Source organism: Pelobates fuscus, chromosome 5 (genome assembly GCF_036172605.1).
Source record: "Pelobates fuscus isolate aPelFus1 chromosome 5, aPelFus1.pri, whole genome shotgun sequence".
Classification (NCBI taxonomy): Eukaryota; Metazoa; Chordata; class Amphibia; order Anura; family Pelobatidae; genus Pelobates; species Pelobates fuscus.
The window spans coordinates 139117890-139142745 of NC_086321.1; the positions used below are offsets into that span (position 1 = coordinate 139117890).

Sequence of the window (24856 nt, forward strand, 5' to 3'; positions counted from 1 at the left end):
ATTTTGCCAACACTACACTAATGATTCATTGTTAATTAAGACAAATAAAATACAATAAGTATTCCCACAAAAAAAACATGTAAATTTGTACATATCTAAAGAGATATACATGTATACCTATGTGGATTTGCAACACAACAAGTTAATGACACGTTACCCGTTATCCTCACTCACCAGTGCACTATAAAAAGTGGTCTAATAGGCAGGTCCGATCAAAACATCTATTTTCTTTTTGTTAACTTCACAATCTCAGAGTATTGATCTTGAGATTGTAAAATATTGATGCCATCTGAAGTGAAGCCAGTTTTACGCCAATAACTATTTACCGGCATTTCTGGCAGAAGAAGGTTGTGACATTTTTAGATTGTGATCACTTTGCAAATTGTTACACAGATCCATATGAAAGTTCAAAAACATTATAAATCCATTACCAATTCAGGATTGTAATTTCTCTCCCCCCCCCCCCCCCCTTCCCCACAATTTATTCAGAGATAGTGGCAAATTATTTCCACAAGCTTCAGTTTGTGAAAACTTTAAAATTAATGTCTCTGGATTAGTTGTCAACACCTTCTGATTACACAAAAAGTAATTGGATGATGTTCTTAACCACAGCTTGGGGACCTCAAATGAGTAACTGATAGACTTGTGCACAGTATTATTATTATTGGTATTTACATAGCGCCAGCTTATTCTGCAGCGCAATAGAAAAATTAGTTATGGCCGAATCACTTCTGCCTGCTCCCGCTCCACAAAAAGAAAAAGATTTAAGGTGGCCTTATTGATTTTAAGGTGGTTTGACCTGGCCAAATATTGTTAATGAAGAAGTTTTAGAAAACCAAAAGAGCTGAATCAAAAGGTACGAAAATATGAGTGAACTGCAAAAATATATATATTGACTGTCCAATAGGCAATCATTTCTCTTTTTTGTTTGTTTTTCTTGGCGTCATAGGAACATGCCAGGCGTTGCGTATTTTGGTTGGTTCGTGATTTTGCTACATTTCAGCTCAGAGTTTGGGAATCTCCACGTCTAGTGACCAAATACAAATAGTTTTTTCAGATTTCCAAATTGTGATTCCTTCCACCTTCTTAAGACTCACAAGCAAGCAGAATCCATTGACACACACTGGTACATTTCTAGAGAGAGGCTCCTAAATCTCCATTAATTATCTTTTAAAGACATCACCAAACAGACAGTTTCCTTACAGTTTCCATTTGGAAGGTCAGTTTGGAACAAGAACAGACAATATAGTTGGCGACAATGATTTATGTTTTGAGTCTTGAGCAATTTATCACAGCACCCATTCTGCGCGGGTGCATGAAACGCATCCCTATGCGGTCCACACTAAGACCTGGTAATACGCTTTTATCCCATAACATATATTTATCATGGTTCTACATGTTGGGTTATAGTGAACTTATATCTAGGAAAAACAACCTGTTAATTTTTAACCTTTTAAAAGTTAACAAGACTGTTTCTTCTAAATTAAAAGTAACCTATAAAATTACTTAAGATACATAGAATAAATCATGAGAGGCACGAACGCAAAATGTAAAGTAGAAATCCAGTGAAAAGTGCCACATAGTTCACTCGCATAATGCAGTGGCAACACTAATATCCATATACAATGCCCCCATCAGCATTGATAATAATGTCTTTCCATGCCATCTTAAACCCTAAAACATTATCAGAACAGTATTATTGCCATGGATACTGACAAGTACAACTTATAACCAATAATAATAATATTAGAGGGTTTTAGAGGAGATAAAGCCCTTACATTAGTCCAAACCACCCTGAAGGTCATATATCAGCAGACTAACAGATACTAAAACTACAAGTGGCACATTTACCTTTAAACCCCCCAGTCTGGTTCTCAGCTCGTCACACTCTGCCTGTAGAAGGCGGATTTCAACTTCTCTTTCCGAGTCCTTACTAGGACATTGTGGGTGCCCCGGACCTCCATTCACAGAGCGCATTGTCTGCTTTATTGGTGGTTTCTTGGCTGCTGTTGTGGACAATGATTTTTTCTGCTAAAAAACAAAAGACAACAGGGGTTGTGTCATAGCTAAATACCCAAAATCTAAATCACAGATGTAAAATATGCTGTGTATTGATTTTTGTTTGAGAAAAGTACCTTGGTAACTATGTATTTTGCAATGCAGGTCAAATTCAAATTTGGCAGTATTAAGCTGCCTATATGTGAATTATATAAGGTGCGCATCTCCGGACTACAAATTTGTATGTTTTGTTTTTTATAGATGTATTTGTAAGGTAACTACATTTTTTTTTATTAGCAGAGGAAGAGAGAGATGTACTTTCTGATTATCTTGTGTGCCCTCCAAATAATGGAGCAAGCAACAGAGATTGGGATTTTTTTTTCTTGTTGATCAACTGCAAATTCTGCATGTATAGGCCCTTGAGACACAAATCAAGCTCTGACAATTAATGAATATTCCCTTAACTATGGATGACTTCAACCAAGCTAACATTCAGAATCTTACAGTCTGGGTCATATTTCCATGAGTAGAGTAGACATATTACATCCAAAAGGAAACATATTCCCCCCCTTCCCTTATGAAGCCCATATTAGTGTTAAGACTTGGGATAAAGTGCCTAATTACGTTGTTTTTTCGTACAATTAGCCAAACCTAATCTGATCTCATTAATCAATAATGTTTTTGAAAGAACTTGGACACATATTGTAGGAAGCTTGATGTATATTGTGTGATGGCTAGCACTTCCTTAAAGCCTAACGATTTTGCTAATATAAACCCCTGAACGTTTAAGGTCAAGTTCATCCAATGTTTGTGCTGTTACAAATAAAATGATCTGAACACATGTAGAAATATATGTTATTAAGATAAGAGTCAGCAGATAAAACCAACTGGGGAGGGACCACTGTCGGGTAATGAGGAGATCAGAAACATGTTAAAGGACCACTCTAGGCACCCAGACCACTTCAGCTTAATGAAGTGGTCTGGGTGCCAGGTCCCTCTAGGATTAACCCGTTTTTTTAATAAACATAGCAGTTTCAGAGAAACTGCTATGCAGGGCCGGCGCGTCCATAAGGCGGCACAGGCGGCCGCCTTAGGGCGCACCGGCTCTGGGGGCGCAAAATTCCAGTGACCGGCAGGAGGGAAGTGCTCCCTCCTGCCTGGTCACCTCCTGGATCCCCGGAGCTGCACGGCGTGCGGCTGAAGTTGATTAGGAGGCGGCGAGGGAGCTCTCTGATCTCTCTGACCGGCTCCCTCGCGCGCCTTTTGCTGATGCCGCGGGAGCCGGAATATGACGTCATATTCCAGCTCGCGCGGCATCAGAAAACAGCCTGCGAGGGAGCCGGTCAGAGAGATCAGAGAGCTCCCTCGCCGCCTCCTAATCAACTTCAGCCGCACGCCTCCCAGCAGCCTCACTGGACCACCAATGAAAGACCCACGCCAGTACTCCAGGTAGGGAGGCTGGGTGGGAAATGTAAATTTAATTTAGATAATTAATTACTGTGTGTGTATGTGTGTGTGCATGTGAGTGTGAGTGTGTATGTCAGTGTGTGTGTGTTCGAGTATGTGTCTGTGAGTGTGTGTGTCTGTCAGTGAGTGTGTGTGTGTGTGTCTGTCTGTGTGTGTGTGTGTGTGTGTGTGTGTGTCTGTCAGTGTGTGTGTCTGTCAGTGTGTGTGTCTGTCAGTGTGTGTGTGTGTGTGTGTGTATGTGTGTGTCTGTCAGTGTGTGTGTGTGTGTGTGTGTGTGTGTGTGTCTGTCAGTGTGAGTGTGTGTGTGTCTGTCAGTGTGTGTGTGTGTGTGTGTGTCTGTCAGTGTGTGTGTGCATGTGAGTATGTGTGTCTGTCAGTGTGTGTGTGTTCGAGTATGTGTCTGTGAGTTTGTGTGTGTCTGTGAGTATGTATTTTTCTGTAAGCCTGTCTGTATGTATGTATCTGTATGACAGTATGCCTCTGTATGTATGTATGTGTCTGTATGTCTTGTACGTATGTTTCTGTATGTCTCTGTATGCATGTTTGTAACTGGATGTATGTTTGTCTCTGAATGTCTGTATATATGTCTCTGTATGCATGTATGTAACTGTATGCCTTTATGTCTCTGTATGTACGTATGTGTGTCTCTGTATGCCTGTATGTCTTTGTATGCATGTTTCTGTAAGTATGGGTCTGTATGCCGGTATGCCTCTGTATGTGTCTGTATGACGGTATGCCTCTGTATGTATGTTTCTTTATGCTTGTATGTCTGTATGTATGTGCCTGAATGTCTTTGTATGTATGTTTCTGTATGCCTGTCTGTATGTATGTGTCTGTATGACGGTATGCCTCTGTATGCATGTATGTCTTTATATGCCTGCATGTCTCTGTATGCATGTATATCTCTGCTTGTATGTCTCTGACTGTATGTGTCTGTATGTCTCTGTATGATTATTTCTGTCTTTGTATGACAGTGTACCTGTATGACTTTGACTGTGTGACTGAAAAATGATGCCTGTGTGCCTGTGGCTTGGGAGGAAAGACACACAGGTGAAGATGCATTTTTTTTTTTTTAATGAGGGTTGGGGGCGCCAAAATGCATCTTCGCCTGTGTAACTAAAAATCCTAGCACCGGCCCTGCTGCTATGTTTATACTGAGGGTTAATCCAGCCTCCAAAACCTCTAGTGGCTGTCTCATTGACAGCCGCTAGAGGCGCTTGCGTGAGAGCACGCAAGCGTCCATAGGAAAGCATTGTAAATGCTTTCCTATGCGACCGGCTGAATGCGAGCGCGGCTCCTGCCGCGCATGCGCATTCAGCCGATGACGTTGCAAGGAAGAAGGAGAGGAGGAGTAGAGCTCCCCGCCCGGCGCTGGAGAAGGAGGTAAGTTTAACCCCTTCCTCCCCCCAGAGCCCGTCGGGAGTGGGTCCCTGAGGGTGGGGGCACCCTCAGGGCACTCTAGTGCCAGGAAAACTAGTAATTTTCCTGGCACTAGAGTGGTCCTTTAAATTATAATCATCTAAAAAGCGGTTTTGCTCACATTCAGTTAATATAAAAGACATGCATGTAGGTACTGATCAAGTTATTGACTTCTCCATCACTAAAACACTCCTAGTTGTTATAAAGCCGTCACCACCCAAGTTCTGAACACGGATTGCTGCAGTTACTATAACTACATTCTTTAAACGTTAAAGGATATGTTAAAGGATAAACACAGAACTCAGTAAGTACTGGGCTACAACCTTTGGCTGGTAAAGCTGCATCTCACTTGTAAATTATTAAAAGTGTGTGTCTGTATGTAAGTGTTGTTTCTGCTCTACAAAATCCTGAGCACAAATACCAGGGTACTGTTACAATTATGGTCAGTGTATTCCTTCGCCAACATCTATTGCAATAGATCATAAAACCCTTTAGAATGGCCCTTGCATAATTATTTGCAGAATTCCATACACTTTTGTTTTTGTGATCCCCCGATCAACCTGTAGCCAGTGTTTACAGCAGCAAGAACTGTGTTCAGTGGCATGCTTCATTGTATGTGGATAAGTTAAAATGTACACAAACATATTCAATATAAACGCGGGTACACATACACACATTTCAGCAAGATCCATTTGCAGGCAATCAATAATGATTACTTGGCAATGCAAGGCGTAACATGAGCTGATCAATGGCAGTTTATTTCAATTAAAGCATTAATAAGCAGAAAAGGACTCGGGAAAAAAAAAAGGAAAAAAACAAATATAAAGAAAAAAAAAGGCAATCACAGTACAAGCCCTAAGGCTGAAAACACAGACCAAAAATCTTTACCATGTTCAAGTACACATACATATTCTATGTCCTTGGATTGTTACTTTGCATGTAGCACATATATTTTTGTTGTTTGCGACTATATAAATTTCAGCCAGTATTAAACGTTAGCTGGACATGTCAACCTCAGGAGTGCTTCAAACTGAGAATAGGTTGGAAGCTTCATGAACAATAAAACCTATGTAGAATATCAATCAAGGAGCTCCTTGAGTATATCCAGCCGCTGTTACAAATCAATAAACTATAAAATGTGCAAATGGAGAATAGTGGATGACAAACAATGTGTGTGGATTTCAAAGAGATTGAGACATTAAATAAATCTCATATTTGATATTTAATGTTACATTACCATCTACCATTGATGATTATGCAGTTTTCTAATAATTAACCAATACCACAAGATATATGAGCCTAACCCCATTAAGGGGTCCGACATTGGTGATTGGCTTTTTATTTTATTTTCATACAACTCCTCTTCTCTTATTACATATTACCCTATAAGTATCTGTATTTAATTATTTTTTAGGAGAATTTATTACATCTACAACTACAAAATATTGGGACTGTTAGATCATTAACTTTTTATGGAAGATTCAAACAGATTTGACGAAATTATAGAAGATTCTAAAATGTAAGTTTTTTTTGTGCATTTTTTATTTTATTTGGAACTTTACACACATTGGATTTTCTGTATATAAACTAGCTGCATGAGGATTTCCATGAGGGTTTCTTTATTTTATTATATTTCTGATTAGGAACAGTGATACTATAGCATTAGGAATGCAGGTTTATATATTGTTACATAGTTACAAAGCTGAAAAGAGCCAAGCATCCATCCAAGTTGAGCCTTGCTCACATTTTTGCTGTTGATCCAAAAGAAGGCAAAAAAACCCAGTCTGAAGTGCTTCCAATTGTGCAACAACCTAGGAAAATATTCCTTCTTGACTCTAGAATGGCAGTCAGATATCTCCTTGGAACATGTTTCTTTAAGGTAAGCTTGGAACAATGTGTGTAAAAGGGTGGCTCATAAAGGGGTATGCAGCGGAGGAACTACTGCTGATGCAGCTGCACCGGGGCCTGAGAAATAAGGAGAGAGCTGCCCTCCCATCAACTTCAGCCAGCAAGACACTCTCCTGCACACAAAAGAACAACAGGGCTGTATCTACCACGAGGCAAACAAGGCATTTGCCTTGGGCAGAACTTTCCAGGGGGCAGAAAAAAAACACCGCCCCATATGCCGAGGCTAATGCCTTGTTTGCCTCATTTTATGGGGGTCTAAGAGCTGGCCAGCAGGCAACCTCTCCCCCACCCCCGGGACAGATGGCCAGTTGTTCCCAGGTGGGCAGCGAGAGAGCACTTTCCCCTGAGCTCTCCTTGTTCAGCTCCCTTGCGCAACCCGCAGTGATGGAGCTGGGGGGGCTGAGCAGGGAGATCACAGCTCCCTTGCTGACAGCTAGGCGCGGCCACCCACCTGCCTGCATGTCCGCCTGCCTTCCTGACCAGCAGACCCACTGGACCCAAGGTGAAAAATCCAACCAGCTCTCCCAAAAATAGGGAGGCGGCATGGATTTAAATTTAGAACAATAATAATAATTGTGAGTGTTGGGGGAAAATGTGTGTGACAAACACACACTCACACAATATTTTATGTTTTTATTTTACTGTTTTAATTATTTTTGTTAATAAATGTACCAGTATTTTTAATAGTTCTTTGAAGCCTCAGGAAACTTAATTGGCGAAGAGCTATCCCCCCTTATACTGGCATTATTCCTGTGTACCTTACAGCTGGGAATTTTAGGCTTTAAAAAAGGTGAGCTCAATACCTTATTTATACTTTTATTGATTTTACATTGGACATAGATTGGATGCCTCTCTTTTTTATTTCTACTGGAGGGAACATCTCAATGAAGGAGTGGTGTGATGCTGCCCTAAGAGCATAACAGCTTTATGTTGGGAGCCAATATACATAGGCTCCACCACAGCTTAAAAATAGATATGTTGCTTATACTCATCATCTGCACTATAGTATATTTATTTTTTGTTTTTATGTACCGGACATAATCTGCTGTGCATACTTCTATATACACGGGGTAAGCTACTCCTTGCATTCTCTCTCTTTAGTGCTCCACAACAGGTATAAGGGTAACTTGTACCATTGGAAAGTGAATGTTTATTGTAGTGTGTGGGGAAGAGGGTATCCCACATAAGTGTGTACAGCTGGTATTACATTATTTTGGAGTAACACACCTCCTCTATAAAAAAAAAAGTAGTTTTTATGTTTTATTACTACACACAAGTACATCACTGCATCCCAAACCAGGCCTCATGACCCACTAAGAGTTCAGGATTTGTGTATTTCCCTGGTTTATTCCAATAAACCTGTACTGTTGGTGGGGCTTGATAACTAGTTTGGGAAACATTACTCTATACAAACGCTGCACACAAATACAATCTGCAAAGATAGGAATGACAGATGGGGATCTAGGTTTTAGTTACACCACTGGGGTATATTACATTTAAATTATTTGATATTTATCAACATATTGACAGCTGCTAATGAGCAATTAACAATATAGAATTGGCGGAGCCTGACCACCGAGGCAAGCAGTCGCAAGGCCTAACAGCTCCGCGTGTAAAACGGGAAAAAAACGGTGGAAAACCCAGGCTGGGGACCCCCAAGTCACCACAAAGACGCAATATACCCCCTACAAGCGACATGGGGCGAAAAAACAAAAAAATGCCGACCGAGAAACACTCCCCGAGACTCACGATTGGCGATATGTGGGGACAGGCCTGCGGGGCAAGCGGGACCAACATGGCGGCGCTTCATGGTGGATGCTCCGATTTTTCGGATGACCTCTCTGGAGAGGAATATCTGCCGGCACCCAAGACGGGGAGACCAACACAGCCGACTACCCTGGACCCAGACACCGCTTCGGTGACAATAGCGGCCCTCACGCAGCTACTGGCAGACCACCACAAGGATCTGCATAACGACATCGCTGCATTGAGGGGAGACCTAAAGGGAATAACGGCCCGCCTCAATACGTTGGAACATACAGCCCGAACCACTAACCAAGACTTCGGGGAACTCAGACAAACTGTCCAGGACATCCAGCGGCAACAGAGACTCCTCGAACACCGCATGGCGGAGCAGGAAGACGCTGGGCGGCGTGATAACGTGAAGATAAGAGGGATCCCGGATGGGATCTCCGAGGCAGACCTAGCCCAAGCTGTTGAACGCCTCCTGGCGAATATCTTACCACCAGCGCTGGCCAGCAAGATTGCCCCTGCCAACGTATTCCGGATCCCCAAACCGCCAAGGGCACCGACCGGGGCCACACGGGACGTCATACTTACCTTCCACACTCGACTAGACAAGACAACAGTCCAGAATGCCCTGAGGGGAAAGACGCCGTTCCATTTCGAAGGGATGACTCTAACCTTCTTCCCCGATCTTTCGAGAGGCACCCTAGCCTGGAGACGTTCCCTCCAGCCGCTAACCACGCTACTCCGGCAAAGAGACCTCAAGTACAGATGGCAAATGACCCACATACTCACCGTACACCAGGGGAAGGACACTCATCAGATCCGAGAGCTGAGCGACGCAACACCGCTTTTACAGGCACTGGGCCTACCACCAGACATCCTCGCACAGACAGGACAAGGGAGTGACTCGTCTCCTTCACACTCATGGGACCCGGCAAGATCCATCCCGTTTGTGCCGACAGGCCACACACCCGAACCCTATGTGGCGCTCACTACCTGAACGGCACATGGGACGACTCGACAAATGGATTAACCCATGGTCCCGTAGCCGCAACATCACCGCAGAACCAGAGAGGGACATATCCTGGGGCCGGAGGGAAACCAAGCATAACCCGTGGCCCGGAGCCACAGTACGGGACTCTGTAGAATGTTTATTTAACAGATCACCAAAAGTCCCTGCAAAGAAGGCGATCCCGCAAGAACTGCCTGTAATTTTGCAATTTTGTTTGTCAGTTTGAGCATGACAGTTTATTGTTTTTCTTTCAAACCACTATATCTTCCCGTCTACCACCCCTACTTACACCTAGCAAAGGCACTGCTGAACATAGATCACACACTCACAGCGCCCAGCCATCCCCACCGAATAGGCAACATACACTCTCAGCAAGGGCAGGGATCGCACCTAAACAGGTATCCTTAGCCATCAGATAGCCACTGGTGACCCTCAGGATTGCTTTGGTCATACACAGTTATCTGGTCCATAGCTTTGGTTTCCCTAAACTAAACACATCGAACTTACAGCGACAGCAACACTCCCTTACACACCAATCACTAGTCCAAGAAGAGCGCTGACTAGCCGCCACTTCTCAGACCCGACTCTATACGAATAACCTCTTAAAGGGTAGTTCCCGACCTAAATCTCTGTATAGCTTGCTGATAGAGAGGACCCGGGGACAACTTTTCTGAACACCAGCACGAAACTATACACGGGCGAGGGGCGCTGGCCCGGAGCGCTGGGGCAGTAGAGCCACACTTAGTAGTCACTAACCCTGCTCCACACCTAGGATGCACCTACCGACGAAACATAATGGCCGTGACACACACCCCCTACAGAGTATAGCATACCCGCAACATCCAAAATCCATTAAGCTGCAGAGGATACAATCCCTTATGGGTAGCGCACCCAGAGGCCCCTTAAAAGGGCTATACACTGCCTGACCTTATCCCTTAATGTTACTAGGCTTGGCCTAGACGCTTTATCTGATAATATGAAAACGTTAAATAACCTGTTACTTAACCTGCGGTTCATAGGACAGCGTGCTTTAAATATGTTCTGGCATATAGCTCAAACTGGACTGCCAACGTGTATGATACCATACCTGTCGTCTGTCTTTAAATGCTTAAATACTGCACATGCAATGTTCTATTATACCTGTTATAAAAGCATAGTTGTGCCATGTACACTAACCAACTAGCATTGCACTTGGAAGGTTACATCACAATTCTTTCATGTTCACTGTGGGACTACATAAGGTTACCTTGTTACTCTCTACGCAATTATAAACATAATTGCATTTCGTTTTACCATGTCTTATTTTATTTTTCTATTTTTTGCCTAAATAACAAATTATTGTGCACAGTATTTCCAACGCCATAATGCCCTACAAGTGTTATACTGAAGCATATATGTATGTCTTGCACCAGATGATGGGGCAGCGCAAACCTGTTTAAGAAAAGATGCACGTATTTGCAGATAGCCAAAATGTTGTGGTATATGTGGTAAAAGGCATTGGGAAGGCTAGAAAGGCACCCCATACCTGCTTGTACTCTCTTCCTGGCAGGGTTTAACCCAAATCTAGCTTGATCATTTCTATAAATACTGTGAACTAACGTGTGTTCAACCCAAACAATAGAGTGTAAAATGTTTGCCTGTTTTATCATCTCCTACTATTCTTAACACGAGACCTGCCTAGTTCATTAGACATACCTATGTAACTAATATACCCTTAAAAAATGTGCAAGTTCTCAGAGCCACTGCTCTACATGTCTTTGTTTCCATATTATTCTACGCTGTTGTGGCGCATGATTATGTTTTAGTTAAACCATGCTATATAAAAAAGAGGTACTAGTATTAAGGAAATGTTAGATATCATTGTTATTGAACCCGATACTGTATTCTTAATGCATTTCCCTCTCTTTATTCTGTATCCCATCTCACATGCCTCAATAAAATACAGATTGACAAAAAAAAAAAAACAATATAGAATTGATCGCAATACCACCATTACTACAATACTTTGATAAAACATTTACTATTATCAGTTAAGTGATAAAAGAACTGATACCTTATGGAAAACAGTCACACTTTAACGAATGATCAGTCATAGCAAATTGAACATGTGCTGCATTTCCCCTGGAGTATATGTGTGTGACTTATAGTCCCTAGTGCATTACTCAACTAATGCACGGGTTGACAGAAAGTAAAAATGCAGGGCTCATAATCTCAAAGCAGCATATGCATGTCCTGGCCTGCCCAAGACTGGTGGGAGTTATACTTCTCTCACTGATGATAGGATTTGAGACGAGCTAAGAAGACCGAAACAGAACAGTTCTGTCTCCCAAGCGCCTCTATTGCTATGAATGTAACTCCCACCAATCTTAAGGAAAATGAGCCATTATGTCCAAGTGATGCCTTAATATTAAAAGAACTATTAAAAATAAGGTAATGCAAAAGGTACACAATGTTAAAGCATGCTTTAGGAGAATATAATGCCAACTCATGATTCTGGAGATATAGGCAAACATCACATTCATCCTTGTTTATTATGATGTTTCCAGAATCCCATAATTATTACACATTATATATTTCCCTAATTTAATGTTTTTGTAGATATATGAAAAGTATACATGGCATGATGTTAGTCTACACTCTCGTGCCCTACTAAAAGTGTTCATAATTACTTTCCAAATATTCATTTTTCATTAACAGTTCTGTGTAACAACCTGTCACAAAATGAAACAAGTGGATGTAATTTTGATGCTGAGAAATTATGATGTCAGTTCTGACAGAACTCTTATCTCTAAATTTAGCTCAGTAGTCACAGTGGTTGTGCATTTTAGTTCATTTTTAGCCAGTTCTTCATTAGCAGTCTTCGTTGCTCTTCTTACAGCTTCACTTTTGTGTTCATGGACTTTTAAAGTGGAACTGTCACATTATTTATTATTTTAATGAATTTTTTTTTCCGTTTGTCCCTCAAATTCCCAAGGGGCATAAGGAAAACAAAATCTGAAGAAAAAATAAAATAAAAAGACAGCACTGCTTTAAAGGAATACTATAAGTGCCAGGAATACAAAACTGTATTCCTGGCACTATAGCTTCCTCTGCCTCTCCCTTCCCTCGCATCCATCCCCTCTCCCCTCACAGATGAGATGGAGGCACGCAACACCACGTCACATTTCGACGCAATGCCACGTCACATTCCGACGTGACATCACTGTGCTCCACTTTCACAGGGTTTCCAGAAGTAGCGGGAGGATCAGATTTGGCACAGGGTGCAGACGGCACCAGAGGCCGGACTCCGGAGTCGCATAATGGCAGCGGCAATGTGAGTGGAGTCTGCTGTTGACTAGAGGGGGGTGCTGGGATTTCGTAGTTTAGGGGGGACTGGGATTTAGCAGAGGGGGAGGACTGATATTTAGTATATGGGGGGACTGGAATGTAGTAGAGGGATTTAGTATAGGGGTTGCTGTGGTTTAGTAGAGGGGGACGCTGGGGATTTTTTAATACTGTATTTTTCAAAATAAACCTACGTTTCCATGAAAATTTAAGGTTTTGGTTTTTTTTGCGGCCCACATAAACTTAAACCATGTTTTCGTGGCCCGTGCTAGACTTTGAATTTGACATGTTTGCTCTACAGTATTTTCCAATTGTATAAATGTCACATCAAGCCAAAATAGGTGCTGATTTTGTAAAAATACTTCAAAGTGTTATTTCTTTTCCTATTTTCTTCTTCATTTATTTATTTAGTTATTTTGGTCAAAAATGTCTTGTCAGTTCTCCAGAATTCCAAATTTAGCATTAATCTCCATATGTAAATGTACTAAGAGTTTACACAGCTGACTCAAATACAATTTTGTTAATGTCACAACACACAAGAAAATTTCTGTGCATGTCAGAAGATGTGCATCTGGGGAATGTACTTGAATGTGCTGGGAAATACAATGATGCGCTGGGAAATACAATGATGTGCTAAGTGGAGTGAAACTGCAGAAGTAGGTATTTCTTATCCCATTCCTTTAATCAGGCATTGGACACATTTGCAGGAACCATCACCAAAATAAGAAAAACAAACAAACAAAAAAAAAAACACTTGCTTACAATGTTCCCTCTAGTTTTTCTTAGTTGGTGTACAGATTTTTCTTGAGCAAAATTTTTTCCCAATCCAAAATTTTGTCCGCCTCTCTCTTGTGGTTTATAACACTACATTACAGTATTACTACGACAATGTGGTTTTAGTAGTTACACAACAGCATTACGGTAATGTCAGCCATTCACAGACACAAGTCTCTCACACAAGCTAATGTCCATTTTGATCCCTCAGACAGTCCATGGAAAGCAATGGGGGGCAACTTCGCAGCCATGGGTACACACAATTAAAATGTTTCAAGAACATGCTTCGAGCTTGTTGCCTATATACCTCACTAGGAAGCTTCAGCTCCACCTTTACCACAGTAAATGTCAATTTAATCCATAAAACAAAAATGATCTTTCATTAATTCTGCCAAAAGATATTATTGGTAGCTTGTTCACTGTATTTAGGCAAGCATATTAATTCCCCAACTAGGGCAGAAACAGTGAATGCAGTCCAATAAATGGTGATGTTTGGGGTATGTAGAATCTTCCATTTCCTTTCTGCTCTCTTGCATGCTCTCTGAGTGATGTAGTGTAGTGATTCTGACCCCGGCATTACTACAGAGGGCATGTCTCCCTATCTTCAGAGGATCTTTTCATAGGGGCTCAGTGGGAATCTTCTCGCTGGGGTCCAGTGGGGATCTACTCACTGGGGTCCAGTGGGGATGATCTTCTCGCTGGGGTCCAGTGGGGATGATCTTCTCGCTGGGGTCCAGTGGGGATGATCTTCTCGCTGGGGTCCAGTGGGGTTCTTCTCCCTGGGGTCCAGTGGGGAATGGATCTTCCATTTCCTTTCTGCCCCCTTGTGTGCCCTCTGAGTGATGGAGAGTAGTTATTCTGACCCCAGCATTACTCTCTCACAGGATCATTTACTAAAGTGAGAATTAAAAGTGAATTTCAAATTTAAGGACAAAATAGCCAAATTGGGAAATAATTATTTACATCAGCATGACTACCATTTTGGATACACTGACATTACAGTTTAAATTCACTTTGCATTCACTCTCAATTATCATGTTAGTGAATATCACTGCAAGTCTGCAGCCAGTGGAGGAGCAAAAAAAAAGTGTTCTGGACCCTCTCCACAGAAAGATACAGTGGACTTGTGAGTAAGAGATCTTTGATCTCTCCACAGGCTCATGAATGCACACAGCAAGACTTGGATAGCATCTGCTATGCATGGGCTTGCTTTCATCTCTTGTTTCATGGCTATCACTAACAAGCATTTGCCTAGTTTGCAGATGGCCAGTCCAGGCCTGGATTGGGCTAATTATTTATACAATGCACAACACCCATAGGGTGTACTCACCACTGTTCAATAGAGCAAAAAAGGAGAAGGAACAAAGTTCAAATGTCTTAAAATCAGAAAAGGTTGATTTGATCATAGGAGCAGGAGGATAATTTTTATTATAAACCAGAAGATAAGTTATGAACAAGAAAGGAACTCAGTGGTATAAGGAGTATATCAAAGACAAAGTTATCTTGGTGCTGTGAATAGCCTAGGATGAGCAGTGATGAGCAGTGAAATCAAACACTAGATCATTTCCTGTCCACTGATGCATGGTGTAAAAAGGCCTGAAATGCAACCAAATGTATTCTTCTGTGACAACAATTACCTTAGAGCCCACAACTGTTACTAACAACAGCGGGAGAATATTGAGCATAAAGTCATGATTGAAACATACCTCTAGTCTGTGAAATATGTGCTCTCACATCAGGGTAGTTCAATGGCATGTCACCATAAATCAGTGGTGTATCCTGGTTTTGTGCTGCTCTAGGCAGAACAAAACGGAGGCGACTCCCCCCCCCACCCCCGCGCGCCACCCCCACCCAACCTTTACCCATGCCCCGCATTCTAAACACACACACACACACACACACACACACTCACTAACAGACACACACACACACTAACAGACACACACACACACACTCACTAACAGACACACACACACACACTAACAGACACACACACACACACACACACACTAACAGACACACACACACAAACACTCACTAACAGACACACACACACACACACTCACTAACAGACACACACACACACACACACACTAACAGACACACACACACACACTGACACACACACACACACACACACTAACAGACACACACACACACACTCACTAACAGACACACACACACACTCACTAACAGACACACACACACACACACACTCACTAACAGACACACACACACACACTCACTAACAGACACACACACACACACACTCACTAACATACACACACACACACACTCACTAACAGACACACACACACACACACACACACACACACTCACTAACAGACACACACACACACACACACTCACTAACAGACACACACACACACACACACAGTCACTAACAGACACACACACACACACACACACTCACTAACAGACACACACACACACACTCACTAACAGACACACACAAACACACACACTCACTAACAGACACACACACACACACACACACTCACTAACAGACACACACACACACACACTCACTAACAGACACACACACACACACTCACTAACAGACACACACACACACACTCACTAACAGACACACACACACACACACACTAACAGACACACACACACACACTCACTAACAGACACACACACACACTCACTAACAGACACACACACACACACTCACGCACACACACACTCACTAACAGACACACACACACACACACACACACACACTCACACTCACTAACAGACACACACACACACACACTCACTAACAGACACACACACACACACACACACTCACTAACAGACACACACACACACACACACACACACACTCACTAACAGACACACACACACACACTCACTAACAGACACACACACACACACTCACTAACAGACACACACACACACACACACACACACACTCACTAACAGACACACACACACACACTAACAGACACACACACACACACACACTAACAGACACACACACACACACACACACTCACTAACACACACACACACACACACACACAATCACTAACAGACACACACACACACACACACACTAACAGACACACACACACACACACACTAACAGACACACACACACACACACTAACAGACACACACACACACACTCACTAACAGACACACACACACACACTCACTAACAGACACACACACACTCACTAACAGACACACACACACACTCACTAACAGACACACACACACACACACACACTCACTAACAGACACACACACACACACACACACTCACTAACAGACACACACACACACACACACTCACTAACAGACACACACACTCACTAACAGACACACACACACACACACAGTCACTAACAGACACACACACACACACACTCACTAACAGACACACACACACACTCACTAACAGACACACACACACACACTCACTAACAGACACACACACACACACTCACTAACAGACACACACACACACACACACACTCACTAACAGACACACACACACACACACACTCACTAACAGACACACACACTCACTAACAGACACACACACACACACACAGTCACTAACAGACACACACACACACACACTCACTAACAGACACACACACACACTAACAGACACACACACACACACTCACTAACAGACACACACACACACACACACTCACTAACAGACACACACACACACTCACACACACACACACTCACTAACAGACACACACACACACACACTCACTAACAGACACACACACACACACACACACACTCACTAACAGACACACACACACACTCACTAACAGACACACACACACACTCACTAACAGACACACACACACACTCACTAACAGACACACACACACACACTCACTAACAGACACACACACACACACTCACTAACAGACACACACACACACACACACACACACACACTCACTAACAGACACACACACACACACACTCACTAACAGACACACACACACACACACACACACACTCACTAACAGACACACACACTCACTAACAGACACACACACACACTCACTAACAGACACACACACACACTCACTAACAGACACACACACACTCACTAACAGACACACACACACACACTCACTAACAGACACACACACACACACACACTCACTAACAGACACACACACACACACACACACACACACTCACTAACAGACACACACACACACACACACACACACTCACTAACAGACACACACACACACACACACTCACTAACAGACACACACACTCACTAACAGACACACACACACACTCACTAACAGACACACACACACACTCACTAACAGACACACACACACTCACTAACAGACACACACACACACACACACACACACTAACAGACACTCACTAACAGACACTCACTAACAGACACACACAAACTCACACACACACACACTCACTAACAGACACACACACACACACACACTAACAGACACACACACACACACACTCACTAACAGACACACACACACACACACACTCACTAACAGACACACACACACACACACACTCACTAACAGACACACACACACACACACACTCACTAACAGACACACACACACACACACACACACACACTCACTAACAGACACACACACACACACACACTCACTAACAGACACACACACACACACACACTCACTAACAGACACCCACACACACTCACTAACAGACACACACACACACACACACACTCACTAACAGACACACACACACACACACACACACTCACTAACAGACACACACACACACACTCACTAACAGACACACACACACACACACACACTCACTAACAGACACACACACACACACACACACACTAACAGACACACACACACACACACACACACTCACTAACAGACACACACACACACACTCACTAACAGACACACACACACACACACTCACTAACAGACACACACACACACTCACTAACAGACACACACACACACACACTCACTAACACACACACACACTCACTAACAGACACACACACACTCACTAACAGACACACACACACACACACACTCACTAACAGACACACACACACACACACACACACTCACTAACAGACACACACACACACACTCACTAACAGACACACACACACACACACACACTCACTAACAGACACACACACACACACACACACTCATTAACAGAAACACACACACACACACACTCACTAACAGACACACACACACTCATTAACAGAAACACACACACACACACACACACACTCACTCACTAACAGACACACACACACTCACTAACAGACACACACACACACACTCACTAACAGACACACACACACACACACACACACTCACTAACAGACACACACACACACACACACACTCACTAACAGACACACACACACACACACACACACACACACACACTCACTAACAGACACACACACACACACTCACTAACAGACACACACACACACTCACTAACAGACACACACACACACACACACACACACTCACTAACAGACACACACACACACACTCACTAACAGACACACACACACACTCACTAACAGACACACACACACACACACACACACACACACTCACTAACAGACACACACACACACACTCACTAACAGACACACACACACACTCACTAACACACACACACACACACTCACTAACACACACACACACACTCACTAACACACACACACACACACACTAACACACACACACACACACACTAACACACACACACACACACACACTAACAGACACACACACACACTCACTAACAGACACACACACTCACTAACAGACACACACACACACTAACAGACACACACACACACACACACACTCACAATCACTAACAGACACACACACACACACACTCACACTCACTCACACTCACTAACAGACACACACACACACTCACACTCACACTCACTAACAGACACACACACTCACTCACACTCACTAACAGACAAACACACACTCACACTCACTAACAGACACACACACACTCACACTCACACTCACTAACAGACACACACACACACACACTAACAGACACACACACACACTCACTAACAGACACACACACTCACTAACAGACACACACACACACTAACAGACACACACACACACACTCACAATCACTAACAGACACACACACACACTCACACTCACTCACACTCACTAACAGACACACACACACACTCACACTCACACTCACTAACAGACACACACACTCACTCACACTCACTAACAGACAAACACACACTCACACTCACTAACAGACACACACACACTCACACTCACACTCACTAACAGACACACACACACACACACTCACTAACAGACACACACACTCACACTCACTAACAGATACACACACACTCACACTCACTAACAGACACACACACACACACACTCACACTCACTAACAGACACACACACACTCACACTCACTAACAGACACACACACACTCACACTCACTAACAGACACACACACACTCACACTCACTAACAGACACACACACACACACACTCACTAACAGACACACACTCACACTCACTAACAGACACTCACATTAACACTTTTTTTTTTTTTACTTTAACCCCCCCAGCCTCCTTACCTTTGGGAATGCTGGGGGGGGGGGCTTCTTTTTTCCCTGGTGGTCCAGCGGCTGCTGGGCGGTTGGGCGGCGCTGCTGGGCGGGCGGCGAGGGAGCACTCCCCCTGAGCTGTCTGCTCAGCTCCCTCGCGCGCCGCACAGTGAGGCTGGGAGGTGGAGCCGGCTCCCAGCCTCACTGTGCGGCGCGCGAGGGAGCTGAGCAGACAGCTCAGGGGGAGTGCTCCCTCGCCGCCCGCCCAGCAGCGCCGCCCGACCGCCCAGCAGCAGCCCAGCATGTCTGTTAGCCGCAAAGCTAACAAGACATTTGCCTTGGGCATTTGGGGGGCGGCTTTTTTTGCCGCCCCCGGAAAATGCCGCCCAAGGCAAATGCCTTGTTTGCCTCGCGGCTAATACGCCCCTGCCATAAATACTGTTATATACAGAATTGGACTTACGTATATGAAAAAAGTCTTCCAGAGGAAGATGTTCATCTCTTGGCCCACACATATAACAAAGCACCACAGTCAGAAAAAGAGGAACAATAACTTAATCTTTAATTGAAAAATGTTTGCTAATTTGACAAAGGCACATAGGTGGGGCGAAATACATCAGTGATGACACTACGACGTACAGAGTTACATTGCATGCGCATCAACTGGAGCCCAATTTCAGCTGGAGTCCAATTTGGAAACGGAATCATGGTAACAGAGTAATTTTGCTACTGCTAAGGTGCACTTGAATTAAACATTTTGTGCACAACCAAGCACATTTACAGTTGAGCTCAAAAGTTTGCATACCCAGGCATCAAAATTGTGAAATGTTGGCATTTTGAAAATATGACTGATCATGCAAAAAAAATGTTTTAAAAAAAATAATGAAGGATAGTGATCATATGAAGCCATTTATTATCACATAGTTGTCTGGCTCCTTTTTAAATCATAATGATAACAGAAATCACCCAAAGGGCCCTGATCAAAAGTTTACATACCCTTGATTGTTTGGCCTTGCTACAGACACACAAAGGTTAAAATGCCAATTAAAGATTAATTTCCCACACCTGTGGCTTTTTAAATTGCAATTCGTGTCTGTGTATAAATAGTCAATTACTTTGTTAGCTCTCACGTGAATGTACTGAGCAGGTTAGATACTGAGCCATGGGGAGCAGAAAAGAACTGTCAAAAGACCTGCGCAACAAGATAATGTAACTTTATAAAGCTGGAAAAGGATATAAAAAGAGATCCAGAGCCTTGAAAATGCCAGTCAGTACTGTTCAATCACTTATTAAGAAGTGGAAAATTCAGGGAACTCTTGATACCAAGCCAAGATCAGGTGGACCAAGAAAGATTTTAGCCACAACATCCAGAAGAATTGTTCGGGATACAAAGAAAAACAACCCACAGGTAACCTCAGGAGAAATACAGACTGCTCTGGAAAAAGACGGTGTGGTTGTTTCCAGGAGCAATGATACAATGATACTTGAACAAAAATGAGCTGCTTGGTTGAATTGCTAGAGAGATGCTGTTACTGCGCCAAATCCATTAAAAAAAAAAAGCATGGTTTTAATATCGAGATAACAACATGACACGCCCCACAGCTTCTGGCACACTGGAATTTGGCGAGATCAAAATAGAGCTTCATGGTGACAAGCGTAAGCGCTATGTTTGAAGAGGGGTTAACAAGGCCTACAGTGAAAAGAATACAATCCCCACTGTGAAACATGGTGGTGACTCACTGATATTTTGGAGGGGAGGAGGTTGAGCTCTTAAGGAACAGGGAATCTTGTGAAAATAGATGGCAAGATGAATGCAGCATATCATCAGAAAATACTGGCAGACAATTTGCATTCTTCTGCACGAAGGCTGCACATGGGACGTTGAACTTATCAGCATAACAATGACCCAAACACAAGGCCAAGTTGACCCTTCAGTGGTTACAGCAGAAAACGGTGAAGGTTGTGGAGTGGCCATCACAGACTCCTGACCCTAATATCATTGAGCCTCTCTGGGGAGATCTCAAAACGTATGGAAGACTTTGCATGACCTGGAGGCATTTTGCCAAGACAAATGGGCAGCTAAACCACCTGCAAGAATTAGGGCCTCAAACAATTATTACAAAAGACTGCAAGCTGTCGATGTTAAAGGCGTCAGGGTTCCCCCATATCTTCCTTTCCGGTCCAGATTTCCCATACGACTTCTGGGTTTCGTAGATCTGACTCCGCCCAGGTGACTTCACGCGCTTCCCTTTGAAAAGGAAGCTGCGAACTAGTCAAGGGTGCTCAATCAATTTGTGCCTCTCACATACTTGCTACTTTGTTGCAGATTGCCGTCTGAGCTTGACTACTAGTTTTTCTGTGTACCGAACCTTTTGACTTACTCCTGACAACGCTGACTTCTCTGTCTACCGAAACCTCTGAATTGCTCCTGACAATGCTGACTTCTCTGTGTAGCAAATCCACTGGCTCTCACTACGCTGACCTATCCACTCCTAGACTTTGGAAAATACATCACCACTTCCTCTATTCCTCTACATACTTAAAGGAACCATAACCCTCATCAATTCTGGAAAGGACTTCAATGCACATCATTCACAGTAAGCAAAATAAGTCCTCCAATTCTTGGGATTATTAATTGGTTCGCATCTGAAGTTATTGGTAAGTATAAGAAGGAATATAATGGTCTGCCCTCTGGGATTCAGCTACTCATCTCCTAACGAGACCTATTCATTATTTAGTTCTGTCAGAACCTAAAGGACTGTTACATTTTCTAAGAATTTGTTTTGTGTTATTATTGCTGAAGTTAAAAGAACTTTATTATATGTTCCAAATTAAAGAGTTGCCTTATTTAATTTAATTTTGCCAAACGTTATTCATATTGAAGCAATTACCTGCAAGATTATCTTTGCTCATGCATTATCATTTTAGAATCTTATTACAACAGAAGATTGCCAAAGCAAAATTGCTTTATTTCAAAAAAATAATATTTTCTTAAAGTGACAGGATCGAATCTCTTTATTCACCTGCGGTTGAGTTCCAAATAACTTTTCCACAAGCATTACAAAAGGGGACAATACACAGTATTAAGAACTAAGGGTATGCAGACTTTTGAACAGGGGTCATTCCATGTTTTGTTTTATGATTGTGCCAGTCTGTTATACCCTACAGTTGAATATGAATCCCATAAGAAATAAAAGGAATGTGTTGTGCCTGCTCACTCATGTTTTCTTTAAAAATGGTACACATTTTACTAATTCTCCAACGGAATGAAAACTTTTGAGCACAACTGTATTAGATGGTTTTAATTGCTTCTTAGCACGTGTTCGTTGTATCAAGGATTGTTTTTACTGTGGAGTGACTATTGTTCATGTAATTGTCCAACAGCTATACATTCGGTTTTATTATTTGTTAAGTGAACTTTACGGTTTGGTAAGAGTGTATTGTGGGGATACACAGGGTGTTTTTGGTGGAGTCTATTTGGATATCTGTTGTGGTTATAGATTTATTTACTGAGTTTTGCTAATTTGTGGCTAGCAAAGTGAACTTGCAGGATGGGTTACATACAGAGTAGGTCACCGCAGATGCTACGGATGCCTTCAAGGCAATTTCTGAGCTGAAAGGCACACAATAGCATAATGAAAGAAAGTTAAATGGTTTAATTATTTTCACTGCCTTATTCACTTAAATCTCCATTTTTACAAAAAGCTTTAATGAGGGGGTGAGTTCCATTTGTAAAGAAAAAGGGAATCAGTGGGCAATTAAGGTCAGTGATATATTAATAGATTAGTATTATGTAAATGCAAAGCTAATAAGTTAATGTTGATTATGTTTGCAAGTGACTCTATATCAGGATCAAAACAAATTAATACATAAAAATGTACGTGATAGTTATGTTTTAGCAGTGAATAGCTATGAACTATAAACTAAAAATCTAGATTTCCAGACTGAAAATTAAGAAAAATTTGATGTTTTTTTTTTTTCTATTGTTTTGGGGTTCATGTCTGCCAATTTCATTATGTTGCATTGCTTCCGTTCACTGGTTAATGAATAAACACCATACATACTTTCAATCACAGGACTAGATATGATTGAGTTCCATTAGTAAAATCTACTAAGAAACTGCTATTCATTTAGCGATAGGAGATAAACATATCCAAAAGAAACTAGTTTGTTTATGAAAACAAAATGCAACAAACACTAGAATATTGCCCTGGTAGTAGAAGTTGTTACGTGTTCCATGAAATCATTTATTTACTGGACATTTGTTCAGGTGACCATTACCACCTATTTTAACATATAGGTCAATTTGTTCAGAAAAAGAGTTAATCAAAGCACTGGATCCTAATTCTGGCTTTTCCAGTTCCTCCCTTTTTACCTGAATTCCGGAAACTTGCTCTAGATTTCCAATGTCCCCGGCATTTGCCTTTTTATCTGTTATTTTGTTTTTAGCATTTTAATTTTATTTCAATTATACCTATATGACTGGTGTCATGGAGATGATTATCTAAATAGTACAACCCCAAAAACTAGGGACAGATTAACA

At 42.4% G+C, this 24856-nt stretch overlaps 1 protein-coding gene across 18 annotated transcripts in view; it reads right to left on the bottom strand.

The window, feature by feature from the left end:
• RIMBP2 (RIMS binding protein 2) overlaps nucleotides 1–24856 on the bottom strand; it is a 547982-nt gene that overhangs the window by 349245 nt on the left and 173881 nt on the right. For 17 of the 18 annotated variants that reach the window (XM_063454352.1, XM_063454358.1, XM_063454350.1 and 14 more), the window contains exon 4: nucleotides 1852–2031. In XM_063454352.1, coding sequence (XP_063310422.1) covers nucleotides 1852–2031 — 180 coding nt within the window. The remainder of the gene's footprint in view (nucleotides 1–1851; nucleotides 2032–24856) is intronic. The other variant, XM_063454348.1, reaches the window with a different exon arrangement.